This window comes from Hipposideros armiger, unplaced genomic scaffold (assembly GCF_001890085.2).
Source record: "Hipposideros armiger isolate ML-2016 unplaced genomic scaffold, ASM189008v1 scaffold_3, whole genome shotgun sequence".
In the NCBI taxonomy this organism is placed as follows: Eukaryota; Metazoa; Chordata; class Mammalia; order Chiroptera; family Hipposideridae; genus Hipposideros; species Hipposideros armiger.
In genome coordinates this window covers 2,267,039-2,282,433 of record NW_017731353.1, presented here as the reverse complement: position 1 = coordinate 2,282,433, position 15,395 = coordinate 2,267,039, and the positions used below count along the sequence as shown (strand labels likewise).

Genomic DNA, 15,395 nt, shown 5'->3' with positions numbered 1-15,395 from the left:
CTCAAGAAGGCTGCGAGCTGCGTTGCTTGGGTTCTATCCCCCTTCACTCTGTATCAGGCACTTTATTGCTGGGCCACAGTGGGGGTGGTTTGCCCCTGCTCTTCTGAAGCCTGGAAGGGAAGACGGGAGGGCTTTCCTGGAGGAGGCTGTTGAATGGGAGGGACCAGGTTGGGGAGGAGGAGGCCAGGCAAGCTATTGCACATGAGGGGTGGGGGGGGCAGCGACTCCCCCAGACTTGATTTTGTAATGATTTGTACAGGAATAAATGCACCTAAGCTCCGGCTCCATTTCCTGTGTCTCCCGGTCGAGCTGGGCTCTCTCTGGCCTGGGGTTTTGGGCTTCCTCGGGACAGTGCCCACACCCTCCACGTTGGGAGCTCACGTACAAGCAGGAGGGCCAGCTTTCTCAGCTGGCCAGTGAGTCACGCGTTCTACAATTTGGGTGGAGAGCTGGCAGTTCTGGGGGTTGGGGAGGCGTGGGGTTCCCAAGCCAAGCCCACCTGGCTTTTCCAGTCCCGCTTGCCCCTGCCTGTGTGAGCTTGGGCAAGTCACTTGCCGTCTCAGAATCCCCGTCGCCTCCTGGCGGCGGAAATGGGACCACACACTGCCCTCAAGGAGCTCAGGTTCTAGGGCGGGGAGGGGCCCCATGACAGGTTCTGCCTCAGTCAGGCCACCAAGGGCAGTAAAGGGCTACAAAGATAGTCACACACATGCTGTAAGAGGGGCTTTTGAGGCAATGTTCTTTGGAGACCTGAAAGATGAAGAGCCCTGTAGAGGTTCGGGGAAGAGTTTCCTGCGGGGAGAGAAGTGGAGTGGGAGAGAAGGACAACCCTGTCACAGGAAGCAGCTGGGGAGACAGGAGGCAGGAAGCCACAGCAGCCTGTTGAGGGGAGAGGGGAGGTGGTGGGGTCAGAGGTGGGCTCTAGGGCCTGGGGGTGCTGAGGGCAGGAAGCCAAAATTTCCTGCAGGGCCCAGCAGGCAGGAATCGGCAGGGCTGCAACCCTGGGAGGGGTGTAGTGAGCTGTGGTTGAGTAAAAGCCCTTGTTTACCAGATTGGCAGAAGGAAGGGGGTCCGTGACCCTGGGAGATTACAACCTGTTCAGGCAGATAAGATGCCCTTGGGAGCGGGAGGCCTAACAAAGGGTGACTGTGTGAGACAAGGGCAGGCGGCCTGCTGGGGACCCAGAAAGAGCTCTCCCTGGGCACTGGGCCAGCCGAGATGGTGGTCCATGGAGCTGGGAGGAGAGAAGGGCACCCTGCGTTTGTACCTCAGTTCACGTATACTTTCTCTCAGTAAGTAGCCATGTGCCATGTGCTGTATTAGGTGCACTTGAAGAGGGAGGGAATGTCAGGTGGGAAGAATGGCCCAAACAATAGCCCAGTGGTGGGACCCATAGCCTCGCTGCTCAGTAGGCAGCAAGACTATAGAAGGAAGGAGCAGTGGGACCAGATGGCAAAAGGCCATGAGTGCCAGCCTAAGGGGGGCAAAGGCTCAATCCCTCTTGTTTGGAGAGGTTGTCCTTGCTCAGACAGCAGCAGGACAGTCAGGAGGCTGGGAGGTTGCCGGGCCCAGGGCCTGGGCCAGCCATGCACAGTAATGATGGTGGTGGTGGGAGTGTTGAAGAAACAGGGACTCCTTGCAAAGTCATTATGTGGTGAGCCTAAGGCCTTGCATGGGGGTGGGAATACGGGAATGGAACACCCTCCAGGCCTGTGCAAAGGCTTCTGGGACCCTGTCTGCCCACTGGTGGGTATGAAGGGAGATGCAGGAGGGGCTGGGCTGCTGGGGGCCGACCCTGGGAAAATTCAGTTCAGCAAGAAGTAGGACTGGGAGAAGATGCTGAGGGCAGGAGGCCTGGGGCCTAGTCCTCAACCCCACCAACTCTCACCCCCCACAGAGGGGTCTCATGGAGACTGGTACACTCATTGCCAACATTACCTTCCAGAAGCCACCTTATCACGGCTCTCTTTGCTCTGAAACCTTCACTGGCTCCCCACTGTGGCCAGGACCAAGTCCACCTCCTAATTTGGGGTATCCCTGAGTATCCCTCTTACCCCTGTGGGCCCCTCCACCCCTGCTTGGGGGTGGGGGCATCTTCCACCAGCTGCAAAGCCCACACGGGCTTCAGCCAGTTTCCTGCAGGGGCTCAGCAGTCGAGCTGGGCCCACTTGGGGCAGCCAGCCCCTCAGGGGCCCGTGTGCCGATGCCGGGATCCAGCTGTGAACAGAGTGAGGCCGGACCAGGTTTACTCTCCAATGCTGGCTTGTTTTCAAGCCTGGGAATTCTTTCTTTAACCAGAATATTTTTAAAATGTTTTTAAAAATTGGTTTCATTTTATATGGTTATGTTTTTAGGTATTTTTTAATGTTATAAAATAACTGAAACCATATAAATGACATAAAATAGAAAGTTAGAGCATCACCCAGTCCTATTCCCTGTTAACAGTCTAAGGCAGCGGTTCTCAACCTTCCTAATGCCGCGACCCCTTAATACAGTTCCTCACGTTGCGGTGACCCCCCAACCATAAAATGATTTTCGTTGCTACTCTATAACTGTAATTTTGCTACTGTTATGAATCGTAATATAAATATCGTTTTGCTTTCCGATGGTCTTAGGCGATCCCTGTGAAAGGGTCGTTCGACCCCCAAAGGGGTCGCGACCCACAGGTTGAGAACCGCTGGAAGGTATACCCTTCCAGATTTTTCCTCCATGCAGTTTTTTTCTTTCCCTCTCTCCCTTCCCTCTGTCCCTCCCTTCTTTCCTTCTTTCATTCCTTCTTTCCTTCCTCTCTTCCTCCCTCCCTGCCTCTCCTCCTCTCTCCCTCCTTTTTTTCTTTCTTTAGGTTATATCTGAGAAAAAAAAATCCTGAATCTTTAATATTTCAGCATTGGTGGAAAATCAACAGGTGGAAAATCAATGATATAGTTAAAACAGGTACTTAAAATAGGTTTCTTTTTTCAATTTTTAAGATTTTTACATTTATTTTTTTATTGTGGTAAACAAACGAACACACATAAGAGTTACCAGTTAACCATTTTTAAGTGTACAGTTCAGTAGTGTTAAGTATTTTTACATTGTTGTAAAGCAGGTCTCCAGGAGTTTTGCATCTTGCAGATCTGAAACTCTAGACCCATTAAACAACTCCCATTCCCCCTCGCCCTCAGCCCCTGGTAATACCATTCTACTTTCTGTTTCTATGAATTTGACTACTTTAGATACCTCATGTAAGTGGAATGGTACAGTATTTGTCTTTTCGTGACTGGCTTATTTCATTTAGCATAATGTCCTCAAGCTACCTCTGTGTTAAAAGTGTTTTATATGTAAAGTAATAGATGCTTGTTGTATTAAAAAAAAGTAAGGAAGAAAAGAAAAGAAGCCTTTAAGTAACAAGTGAGAGTCCAGCCCCCACCCCGTGGGATCATGGGCACCCCCTCCCCACCCCTGCTCAGTTCTACTTTATTTCATCAACTTGAAGATGCCATTGACTTGATTATAAGACCACACAGTTTCAGAGATGCTAAAATGCAAAGAAAAAAAATGAGGACTAGATTTTCTCACACACCCCTACCCCTGCATGTTTAGAATTGTTGAAGGTAAGTCCGGCACAGCTGGGCGTTTGCCTGTTTTTCTTGCCCTGCCAGCCTCACAGACCTCTGGCATCCTTTCTCATGGTGACTCTAGGGCAGTCACCACCCCTCCACCTGCCTGGCTGTACCACTGTCCCTCCCATCAGTCAGTCCCCACGGGCACTAGGGAACCATCCTGTACACATTTGGTGCCCACATGTGGGATTCCTAAAGGTGAAGGGCACATTTGAAATTCTGATGGACATCTTCAATTTGCTTCCCCCAAAGGTTGTGTCAATGCACACAGCCACCTATAGTTTGGGATAGGGCCTTTCAAACAACTTCTAAGGCAGACCCTCTAAGTCAGCACCTGTCCTCCCACAGATGGGGAAACTAGGGTCTTAAGGAGTAAGGACCTTGTCTGATATCACAGGTGGCAGAGCTGGGACTAGATCCAGGCCTCTGGTGTCTAGGCTGCTGTTGTTGCTAAGAAACCACCCACCGAAAGTAGTCTCACTCTCTGGGTAGTCTCTCTGTCTTGCTCAAACACCTCCCATGGCTCCCTAGTACCTATAAGACAAATTCTAAATTTAACCCACCCCATCATCTGAGACTGCTGCTTCCAAGGTCATGGTGTAGTGGTCAAGTGCAGGAGTTCTGAAGCTGCATGGTCCTGGTCTCTTCTGCTACATTATTGAGCACCTACTGCTGTGTGTCAGTCTCCGTGGATAAGCACATCACTTTCTGCTTGGGAACCTCAGGCAAGCGATTTTACAGGTGTGAACCTCACTTTCCTCCATGTTAAAGATTCGCAGACATGGCCTGAGTCTGGCGCTCTGCTCAGTGCCTGGCACTGCAGTAAGTGCTCATTAATGGGGGCTGTTCGTTTTATCAGGCTCGCCAGTCCCCCATCTGGGTACAGCATTCTGAATGTCCCACATACTCAGGTTCGCCTCCTTGGGAGCTGCCAATGGGGGCAGGGTGGGTTTTTAAATAATCTTGTACACAACCACCAGCTGGGAGAGGACTTTGTGGGTGGTCTTTGGGGTCCTGGGGAGTTTCAGTCCCACAGGAGTTCTTGGGATCCCTTCCATCAAGGGAGGAGGAATTCCACGTGGGTCTTGGCCCAGGTGCCTCTGGGCTGGATCTGAGAAGGGACTGAGGGGACTGCCTGGCCAGCAAACCCCCCAGAATCCATGCCTCGGTGTCCTCCCTCCCTGGTCTGGCCTCTCTCTGCCACCAATTTGCTGTGGGATTTTGTGCAAAGAGCCTCTTCTATCTGGGCCTGTTTCTCCAGCTGTCATATGGGAAACCTGGTCCTGTCCCCGTGATATGGGCACGGAGGAGGCAACGCAGGAATGAAAAACTCTCAGAAAACTGTAAAGTGCTGTGTGCGGGTATAGGCACAGCCACCTGGATGGAGGACTCCATCCAGTCTTGCTCCGCTCTGGTCCAGTCCCCTCCCTGCCCTGCCTGCTCTCCCTCCCACCTCCCTCCCTCCTGCCATCTCGAAGCTGGCTCCCAGCATGCCATGCGCTGCTGACAGCCTTATAAATAGTCGCCTTTGCGGGTGGGTGACTGGCGAGGACAGGCAGGGCACGCACTGGCCCCAGCGCCCAGCCGCACCCCACCCCCAGGTCAGTGTGTGCCTCTGTGCCTGTCTGTGCATGTTGCGGGGAAGTGCCGGTGCGGGGACTGGGGGAGCTGCAAGCACCTGGGGCGTGCATGTTTGTGGTGTCGGGGTATCCTTGGGGTTTGTGTGGCTGTGTGTGTGTCCATGGTTATGATCTGTGTGTATTTGCCTGTCTGTACTCCCCAGGCTCTGCTCTGGGTATTCATGCCACACTGTGTGCCTGTGTGTGTGTGTGTGTGTGTGTGTGTGTGTGTGTGTGTGTGTGTTGCAGTCCCTCCCAACCTCCTACACAGTCACCCCTTTGTCCTGGCTTGTACTCCTGGGGCTCCAGGTTCCTGTCCTTGGCACATCCCAGCTGGGGCCCAGGGAGGGGGGGCTGTGGCCTGACTCCCTCCCTCAACGACCTGGGTGGGCGGAGCAGCCTCTGTGATTGGAGGAGCTATCCTGTCATTTTGAGTGCTGGGGGGATGGGATGTCCCCTGGATGTTTGGCCCCCTGCCTCAGCCCTCTGAAAGAGCAGGGGCTCTGAGGCCAGCACATAGGGTCTTTCCTGAGCACTGCTCAGCTACCAACCCTGGACTCTTCGGCAGCAGCAGGACAGGGCCTGGGGTGCAGGCCCAAAGAAGGGACATCAGCTGTCCAAGGTCACACAACTGAGTGATGGAGTTGGGGTTTGAACCCTAGTTGTTGCCAACCACTGTCAAGGCTGCCTTTGGTTGGGAGATGGGAGACCTGGGTCTTGCCTTGTGATTGAGGTTAAGTCTCTGTCCTTCTGGCCTCAGCCCCTCAGACCCCTGGACAGACCACCCAGTTATACTAGGAGTCACTGCGGCCCCGATCCGGGGGCCTTATAAGGCCTGGGCGCTGAGTCCGTAACCCAACTCCATCCTGGACCCCTGGCCTCTGTGAGGCCTCCTCAGGACCCAGGTTATTTTGGACCCAGGAGGTGGCAGGTGCCAACAGGACAGAGGGGCTTAGGTTACTAGGAGAGGGCGGAGCAGGGTGGGATTGGAGGCAACTCCTCAGGTGTCACTGCAGGCTGTCCCTGGCCTGGGGACCCTCCCTCGCCCCTGCCAGCTGCTGGGGTGTGTTGGCAGCTACTGCCCTTCCTTAAGCACACTCAGCAGGAAAGAGGCCATAACTCATGCCTCTCAAGCAGCACGGTCAGCAAAGCTGCTTAAGGACCTACTGGGTGCTGGGCCCAAAGCAGCAGGAAACGGCAGCCCCAGGTTTGACCCGAGCCAGGCCCTGGGGCAAGTCTCTCCTCTCTAAGCCTCAGTTCCCTGAGAAGACGGAAGACGGCTGTGAGGATTGAGTGAGGCTCCCCAGCTCTATGCTCAGCCTGGGCCAGGGGGATACAGACCTGCAGTACAACAGGGAGGCTCAATACAGTGTGATATGTGTGACACCACGAGAAGTTTAGAGGAAGGACCTGCCAGTGTGGGAGTGGAGGGCAAGTCCAGGAAGGCTTCCTGAAGGAGGCAACACTTGAATTGAGTCCAAAACAGTAGCACCTGGGGTAAAGGCATCCAGACATTGGGTGCAACATGAGCTGGGGCCTCGAGGTGGGACATGGTCACGGTGGGTGAGGGAGCTCCCAGCAGTTTCAACAGCAGCTGATAAAGCTGCAGAGGGGTGGGGCAAATCGTTAGGCTGTCAGCTACATTTGGGGCCCAGGCTTTTTGTTGGGAGCTGAGAGGGCCACACATGGAAGCGTTTTAGGCACACAAGTGACATGGCCTTATGCTTGTGTGGTGGGGTGTGGAGGTGCGGAGGCTACCTGCCTGGAACAAGGAAATGGCCCTGAGGACACAGACTAGAGAGAGGTTCAGGAACAAGAGAGCTGGGATCTGCTTATGCAGGGTGGAAGTGGGTGTGAGAGAGGGGCCTCTAGCTGGGGAGCAGGAGGGACTGTTTAGAGTCTGAGGGGCCTCTAGCATGTCCAAGGGCTGCAGACTTATGATGCTGGATAGAGGCTTCTACTGGCTAGGCAGGGGGCTCCTGGGAACCTGAAACCAACAGTGAGAGGGTGGAGTAGGGGCCTGGGGTGAGGGTCTCAGGCAGGAGGAATGCTGGCCTAGGGCTGAGGGTTAAAGGTCAAGGCAAGAGTGGCCGTGATGGTTGCTGGTGGCCTTGGGGAGGGCTGGTGGGTGAGGCCAACGATGTATAGGCAGTAATTCTGAAAAGACAGATGGGAAGGGGAGGTTGAGGGAGGTCCCTGGGGGGCTGTGGAAGCAAAGTGGGGTCCCAGGAGGGGTTGGGGTTATTTGTATGCTGAGGGGATGGGAGGGCAGTGGAGCAAGGTTCTCAAGGGGGTCGGGGGCTGGGGCCACGTAGGGCGTAGGGCGTGGTAGTTGGGTCTGCAGGGGGTGGAAGACCGAGAGCCTGGGGAATCCCTTGTTTGAAAACCGCAGGGCGGTGTCCACACAAACGGCCCCGCAGCTACCTTCCCTTCAGACTTCTGGGTCCCTTTGAGTATCTGCTTGGAAGCGCCATCCCAGAGGAGGACACACCCGGCTCCCCGTCCCTCCTCCTGCCTCCCCAGCAGCTTTCTTCCCTGCCCTGGGGAGCCAGAGCGTTGCCAAGGTGTCCAGCAGATGCAGGACTGGGCTCTGTTTTCTGGGACTTGCGAGGGGAGCCGCTGCGCAGTTGCTGGTGTCTCAGTTTATGCCCCTCAGTGGCCAGGAGGAAGCTGCTGCCCTTCCTGACAGGTGAGGCAGGGGGAGCGCACAGAAGAAAGATGACTTTCCCAAGGTCACCCAGCCTCTTGGGCCTTCCCTTTCCCCAGCAGTCCCCTCCGCCCTCTGAAGGCACGTCAGGGCCTGGCACGGCTGGCACATGCCAGTGGCTTGGCAGGAGCAGAGGTGGGGTGGGGAGAATCTCACTCACCTGCCCCACCGGTGCCCTTGTCTTGCAGAGCACTGACTCGGCTCCCGGAACCTTGGCAGGATGGAAGGTATGAAGGCTCTTCTCCAACCCTGCTCACTGCCTGGGCCTCAGTGTGCCCATCTGTTAAGGAGGTGTGCTTTCGGGAGCTGTTCTGGGAGGGGCTAGAGGAAGCCCTGGGGCTGCCAGAGGGGGCCTGTGTGGGAGCCTTCAGTCTCCTCCTCAGGCGTCTCACAGGATGTGCCAATTTCACGATTAATTTTAGAAGCGATGAGGCCTCCTTCAGGCTCCGGAGGGCCCCGTAGCGCACCACCTACGCTGGTATTTTTAGAGCGGAATCCCTGCGTCTTTCTGGAGAGGGTGGGCATGGGCGAGGGGAGGCCTGCCCTGTGGAGAAGCCCCAAGGGTGCAGATGCCCCTCTCTGGGACGCAGTTTCCTGGTCGTCCAGTGGGGGTGGGTCTTGGGGATGTCTTGGACATTCCTGGCTCTTATGGGCTGGACCTGGAAGGAGTCATGAGCAGAGAGCCTAGCTGGCCCGCCTTCTGGCAGCGCCACCCGTCCCATCTCTGGCGTTGTGCCTCAGCCTGGGCAGCTCTTAAAGGAGCCCAGTGGGCCTGCCTGCTGCCGCCGCCTGAAACCAGCAGTCACCCTTTCACGCCTGGGGCTCCAAAAGTCAGCTGCCACTGGGCTGTGGCCTCCCCCCACACCCAGGCTTGAGCCCATCCCACGGCAGGCAGGTGGTGGGAACCCACAGGAGAAGTCATTCTTTTGACAACTCCTCTAGGCTCTAGCCCCGTGGCCAGGAGGGCCCCCGGGAGCTGCCAAGCTCACCTGCTCATTGTGACAGGGACAGAGAACCAGAGGGGGGCATGGAATTCTTCCCCCAAGAAGAAGGGAAAGCCAGCAGCCTGGGAAGAGGCCCTGGGCTCCAGTTCATGTTCTGGAAGCCCTGGAGCAGGCCCCTGCCTCTCTAGGCCTCAGTTTCCCTCTGTTGTTGGGGCTGTGGCCTTTCTAAGGGCCTGCGAGGCAGAGGTTGGAATGTAAGCTGGCCTCCTTCTCTGGGCAAGGGTTCCACGTACCCACCACAGCCCTCTTCCCCGGCAACTGTCTCCAGGGCAATATATGTTGTGGTTGCCAACTCCACATTTGTACCACCCAGGGAAGGCGGGGTGATGGGCAGGCCCAGGGCTTGGCTAGGGGAAGGGTAGGCGACACAGCAGAACAGGACCATGGGTGCCTGCTGCTCAGCGAGAAACTCCCGCAGTGAGGAAGACTTGAAGGCCAGAGGTGACCCGCTGCTGTGGTCCAGCCACCTACAGGGTGGGGGTGTGAGGGTTGGTATATGAGCCCCTGAGAGTCAGCCTCACGGCCTGTGCCTCTGCTGATCCCTCCGCCTAGAACACCCTCCCTCCCTCTAACCTGTCCCAGTCTCTGAGCTTTCCTCACCCCACCACCACTCACTCTGGGCTGTGACTTATCTGCCTCTCTGACAGGGCGTGGGCTATGTCTGTCCCTCTGCCTCCGGCTCAGCACAGGTCTGGGACTCTGGAAGTGCTTCTGGCTATTTGCCAAGCGACTGACTGAACTCTGCTCCCCTTTTCTCTCCCACAGAGAAGCTGAAGAAAACCAAGATCATCTTTGTGGTGGGTGAGTCCAAGGCAGGCGGGTGAGGCACGAGCAAGGGGGTCTTCACAGGCACTGGTGGGAGCCAGGGCCTGGGGCTGCGCCCTGGGCTCTGCCCATCCTTCGCTGGATGACCCGGGTACACCCTGTCCCTGTCGGGGCCTCATTTCTTGAGGCTTCTGAATGGGTGGGCGCTTGCAGGCGGGCCCGGCTCAGGGAAGGGCACCCAGTGTGAGAAGATTGTCCAGAAGTACGGCTACACCCACCTCTCCACCGGGGACCTTCTGCGGGCCGAGGTCAGCTCCGGCTCGGCCAGGGGCAAGATGCTGTCGGAGATCATGGAGAAGGGGCAGCTGGTGCCACTGGTGAGTGTGCCCCGACGGGGAGGGCGTGAGGGTGACGGTGGCCTTAAGGAGACATCAGCCAGCAAAACCCATGAAACACTGGCAAGGCTGACCATGCCCTTCCCTGGCTCTGAACCCTTTCGTGGATCCCAATTGCCCTTGGCAGACAGTTTCTTCCAGAAGCTCCCAAGAGTCTCCAGGACCCTGCCTTGCTGACCCCTGCACCCTCCCGCCACCCTGGCCTTTCTGTCCCCTCAAACTCATTATACTCTGTCCTGCCTGGAATGTTTTTTTTCCACTTTAGCTTTCAGTCCTTCCTGAAAGGAACGGCTAATACCCACTTAACTTTATACTCCAGTAGCCTCTCTACCCATGCAACCTGTATCATGCTTGGAAATTGATAAATCAGCTGTGTAATTGTCTGTCCCCTCAGCTGACTATGAGTTTCCCAAGGGCAGGGAAGGTCTGCTTTGTTCACAGCTGTATCCTTGGGGCCCCCACAGGAGCTGGGGCTCAGTTAATATTATTGAATGAATGAATGATTCTATCCATCAATCAAGTCTTCTCGGTTCAGAGAAGGCCAGGAGAGGGAGGCCTGTTTGGGATATCTGTGTTAGGGCAGATGGCTTTTCAGCTGTGGGGCAGCACACTCCAGGACCCAGAGGAGGGTGGGGAAGAGGGACTCATGGCCCCTCCCTCTTTTTCTGTGTCCCCAGGAAACAGTGTTGGACATGCTCCGGGATGCCATGGTGGCCAAGCTAGATGCTTCCAAAGGCTTCCTGATCGACGGCTACCCTCGGGAGGTGCAGCAGGGGGTAGAGTTTGAGCAGAAGGTAAGGCATGACCTGGTGGGTGGCCTTCGGGAGCTGTGATGTGGGGTGGCCAGGTAGAGGCTGCTGTGATGGGCAGAGAGAGAGACTGATTTGTGAGGGCTTGGGGTGGGTAAGTTGGGAAACAAGGGGAGATTTCTGGGAGTCTTTTTGGAAGTCTAGAAGAAAAGTCTAGAAGAATAGGAAGCACCAGGCTGGGGAGTTCACAAGCCTGGGCTCAGGTTGCAGCTCAACTGCTTGAGGCCTTGGGCCGTCATTCTGCCTCTTTGAACCTCAGTGTCCCCATCTGCAAAATGGGGAGAGACAGGGCACAGCTGCCTTGAGGGGCATCATGGGGATTAGAGAGGATGTATCCTTCAAAAGTGAGGCTTGGCACCCTGTAAACACATGGTCAGTGGGGCAGGAAATAGCATAGATAGGGCTGGAAGGGACAGGCCAGTATGGGGAGAACAGAAGCTGTTGGGACAGGGCACCTAGGGGGGAAGTGGGAGAGGATAGATTCAGGCCTGGCTGGAGGCCTCGAATGCCGGAGGCCACAGGTGATCTGGCTGGAGAGTGGGCCTTGAGGATAATGCCTCTGAGCTGCCTGAAGTGGGTGCCCACCAGGAAAGCCTTCCGCAGGGCAGGAGCACCTTGCCCAAACATACACATGTACAGGCACGTGCATGCACACACAGGCACTAAAGTGCTGATACGTGTGCACACTACAGACATGTCCCCGAGATCACAGGCATACGCACGCATGCACACAGGCTGTGTACATGTGTGCACACATCTGGCAATGCACGCATGTGCCTCAGGCAATGCAGGTACATGGACTCAGTACACCTATACACAGGTATGCACACACATGGGCACACACATATATGCACATACACCCATACCTCTGGTGTCACACGCCATATGAGGGAAACAGATAAAGCTGCAAGTATCTAGGAGGGAGAGGTCAGCAAAGGTGCTGGGGGGCTCAGGGAGGGCTTCTTGGCAGAGGGACTCCTTCTAGGCCTTGCAGGGAGGACTGGGATGGGCTGGGGGGGGGGCAGGATCAGACCCTCATCCCCACTCCCCCTCTCTTTAGGCTTCCATAGCTTTGAGCTTCATCCAGAGGTAGGATGCTGTACCCCTTGACCTCTAAGTGGCTGCAAGACCTCCAGAAAGTGTCTCCTTTGATTTGTGCCTTAGTTTCCCAATCTGTGAAATGGGGGTTGGCTGGGTTTCCTTCAGACTAGGAGGCCATGGATCTAGCCCTAAGGCATGTCCTGGCCTGGCCCACATGCACCAGCTGTGTCACGTCACCTCTGGTCCGCAGGGCCACGTTTAGAAAATGGGATTAATGAAAGTCCCCAGCCCTCCTGGGGTTGTTGTGGGTGCTGGTATGGGAGCCAGCTAGGCACAAGGCTGTGGCCTGCAGGGGTCCAGCACCTGGTCTTTTTGACTCTGGACACCAGGGGGCGCCAGGTCCTCACCAAAGGAAGACAGTTAGTCCTTCTTGCCCTCCCAGTCTTCCCGGTAATGAAATACTCATTCTAATAAGTGACATTGCTCAGAACCTCCCAGAGATTAGTAGCCCCTCACCCCTTCCTTCACTCAGCCCTGGTTCCTTTGTCAAGTCCATATCCAGTCCTGCTGGTATAAGACAGACACCTCCCTACCCTCAGGGGCTCTGGCCAGGCTGGGGAGAGGGACATTAGGAAAATATCCAGAGGCCCTCCTGGCCCTCCTGAGAGGTAGTCCAGGCAGAAGGGGACTGGAAGAGCATGTCCCAGGAGGCTGGGGATGGTGGTGGGGTTGGCACCTGGAAAGACTGCCCTAGAGGAATGAGAGTTTAGGTCAAATCTGAAGGTGAGCACTTGTTATTGGGGGAAAGAGTTTCTGGGAGCGTCCTGGCATGAGCCAAGGCCTGGTATAGGAGGAGGAGGATGAGAGCCAGCCTAGACCACAGAGAGTCAGTGTGGCTGAAGCAAGGAGAGCAAAGGAGTGAGAAGCTTGAGATGAGGAGAGCTGGCGTGGGGGCAGGGCCCAACCGCGCAGGTCCTCATAGATCGGGCAAGGAGCGTGGACTTTCTCCTGAGGTCACTGTTTCTAGGAAGGTCCGTCAGGCTGCCTTGGGGAAGGGCTTGAAGGTCTGAGTGGCTCTCAGGTGGGGCCCCAGAAGTGGGAAGATGGGGAGGAGATGGCCCCAGCGGGCAGGAATGGGGCCCCTGTGACTAATGCCCCACCTGCAGATCGGAGAGCCCACGCTGCTGCTGTATGTGGACGCAGGCCCCGAGACGATGACTCAGCGGCTCCTGAAACGTGGAGAGACCAGCGGGCGTGTGGATGACAACGAGGAGACCATCAAGAAGCGGCTGGACACCTACTACAAGGCCACAGAACCTGTCATCGCCTTCTATGAGAAACGAGGCATTGTACGAAAGGTGCGCCCCCTGCAGGCCCAAGAGAGCCCTAGGAAACCGGGGTTATTGCCTGGCTTGGCCTCAGGTTGCTGTGTCCTTGGGTCAGCCCTCCTCCCTGGGCCTTGATCTCCCCACTGCTTTGAGGAGGGGCTGCTGTCCGCTGTGGCTGGGCTCAGGAGCCAGGCCTGGCCTCTGGAGGAGGAGCCTGCCTCAGTCGGGCCCACCCAGCATCTCTGTGCTGACCGCCTGTCTCCCTGTAGGTCAATGCCGAAGGCTCTGTGGACAGTGTCTTCTCCCAGGTCTGCACTCACCTAGACACTCTCAAGTAGCAACGCTGGAACCCCTTCTCCAGCTCAGAGCCCCGCCCCACCCCTGTCCTGACTCAGGAGTCCTGGCCTGAGCTCAGCGCCTCCACCCAGCCCAGCGGGAGCATAGACAGAGGAAGCCACTTTATCCTGTTTTCATGGACAGCTGAACACTAAAGGAATTTCCGAGGACATTCGGTTTTACTCCTTTTTCTTTGCTTCCATCGGGGTTGATGCACATGGAATGGCCGCCTGGGGCCTTGAGTCGCCAGCCCGTCTTCCTCCCCATTCCTCCTCAGGACACTCAGCCTGCCTCGGCCAGCCACCCCTCCCCTGGCTCACCCTGGGCCCTTCCTCACACAGGGTGTGCCAGGCTCAGGCTGTGCCAGGCCTGGGGACCCAGGGTGACTGAGGTAGGGTCCTTGCTCTCTGGGACTTGCAGTAAGGCAGAGCTGGACCCTGGCCCGGATTCCTCTGGACCCTTGCTGCATGGCCTTGGCCCTGACCCATTCTCTCTCTGAGCCTGTTTTCTGTGCCTAACCCACTCCGGGGACTGAGCTGTAGCAGGCAGAGAGGTCATGGGCAGTGGAGGGCTCCCTGGTAGTGGGGGCGGCACATGTCAGCCAGCCAAGTGGGCAGTGATTGGCCTCCTGGTACAAGAAGCCCTGAAGGTCTGAAAAGGGCATCAAGATTGGATGGGGGGTGGTCATGGTCAGGAGTGCCTCCTTGAGGGGGTGAGACCTAAAGGGCTTCCCGCCAAGTGGCCTGAACAGGTCACAATCTGTCCTTGCTAAGCCCATTTCAAAATGTAAACCTCCCAAGGTTAGGAAGAGAACACACTAAGCAAGGGGTATAGGCTGTTAGTTGCCGAGGCCTGTGGGAGCCACAGACCGGAGAAGCCTTGGGGATGTGCCCGGCCGGGATGCTTTGGGGAGGTCCCGGAATCCCCTGGGGAGAACCATCTTGCCTTTTCTTTTCTCTTCCACTCTTTGACCTCATCATGGAGAAAGGCTCCATTTGGTGCTCATGTGTCCTTAACACCTGTCCCAGCCTCAGCTGGCTCCCGTTAAAGCCAAGACAGCCCTTAGCGGGCCCCAGCTGGCTGGAATGAAACCCTGTGTGGGCTGAGTGTGCCCATGGTTGCCCCTTCTATTTATGGCAAGTCTGGCTGGTTTTCCATTTACATTAGATATTTAAACTTTCCTTTAAAATAAACGTATTTAAGTTCTAAAAGGCGAGTCTATTGAAAGAAGAACATGAAATAAATAAATGAGAATATAGGGGAGAGAGGAGAAGGCAGGCATCATGTGGGGTGAGTCATCCCGTCTGGGTGGGGTGCAGAGTGAAGGTCTCCACAGCTGGTCTCTCTGTTCCCATGCCAACCCAGGTGTGCTGAGGAGCCCTAACTTGCTACTGGGGGTGTCTGTGTGGCATCTGTGAAACTGGGCTAACACACAGACACACACACACACACACACACACACACACACACTCACACTCACACTCACACTCACATGCACACTCCCCTTCCATCTCAGGGTTGTCTGAGGATTTGCGTGAAGGTGAGTGGGGAAAACATGCCAAAGACGATAAGGAGATAGAGAACTCCACCTGACAAAATCATCATCATCTTATTTTCTCATTACAGTTTCATGAATTCAGGTGTGTCCCAGTTTATGAAAACCTAAGCTGACCCAAGTTATTCACCACAGAATCACTTCGTTCATTAAAAAAAACAAACCCCAAAACAAAAAAAAAACTTGAAAAAGTGAAAGAAGCACAAAAATTTTAAAGATTTTTTTTTAATTGGG

The 15,395-nt window shown here is 55.7% G+C and overlaps 1 protein-coding gene across 2 annotated transcripts; it reads left to right on the top strand.

Annotated features, from left to right (window-relative positions):
• Positions 1 to 5,105: 5,105 nt before the first annotated feature.
• On the top strand, positions 5,106 to 13,778 carry AK1 (adenylate kinase 1). 2 transcript variants are annotated; one of them, XM_019636933.1, is made up of 8 exons: positions 5,139 to 5,203; positions 7,748 to 7,910; positions 8,117 to 8,155; positions 9,698 to 9,733; positions 9,911 to 10,074; positions 10,770 to 10,886; positions 13,109 to 13,300; positions 13,540 to 13,778. In XM_019636933.1, the coding sequence occupies exons 3-8, from the start codon at positions 8,149 to 8,151 to the stop codon at positions 13,606 to 13,608; spliced, it is 585 nt and encodes a 194-aa protein (XP_019492478.1). In that variant the 5' UTR covers positions 5,139 to 5,203; positions 7,748 to 7,910; positions 8,117 to 8,148; the 3' UTR covers positions 13,609 to 13,778. The 2 variants fall into 2 exon arrangements, with proteins under 2 accessions (XP_019492470.1, XP_019492478.1); XM_019636925.1 differs by lacking the exon at positions 7,748 to 7,910 and having other exon boundaries at positions 5,106 to 5,203.
• Positions 13,779 to 15,395: the final 1,617 nt, after the last annotated feature.

Bases quoted from the DNA above. Each gene is read 5' to 3' on its own strand.
- AK1 (XM_019636925.1), top strand. The intron at 10,075-10,769 runs GTGAGTGTGCCC...CTGTGTCCCCAG, and splicing joins AGGGGCAGCTGGTGCCACTG to GAAACAGTGTTGGACATGCT. The intron at 10,887-13,108 runs GTAAGGCATGAC...CCCCACCTGCAG, and splicing joins GGGTAGAGTTTGAGCAGAAG to ATCGGAGAGCCCACGCTGCT.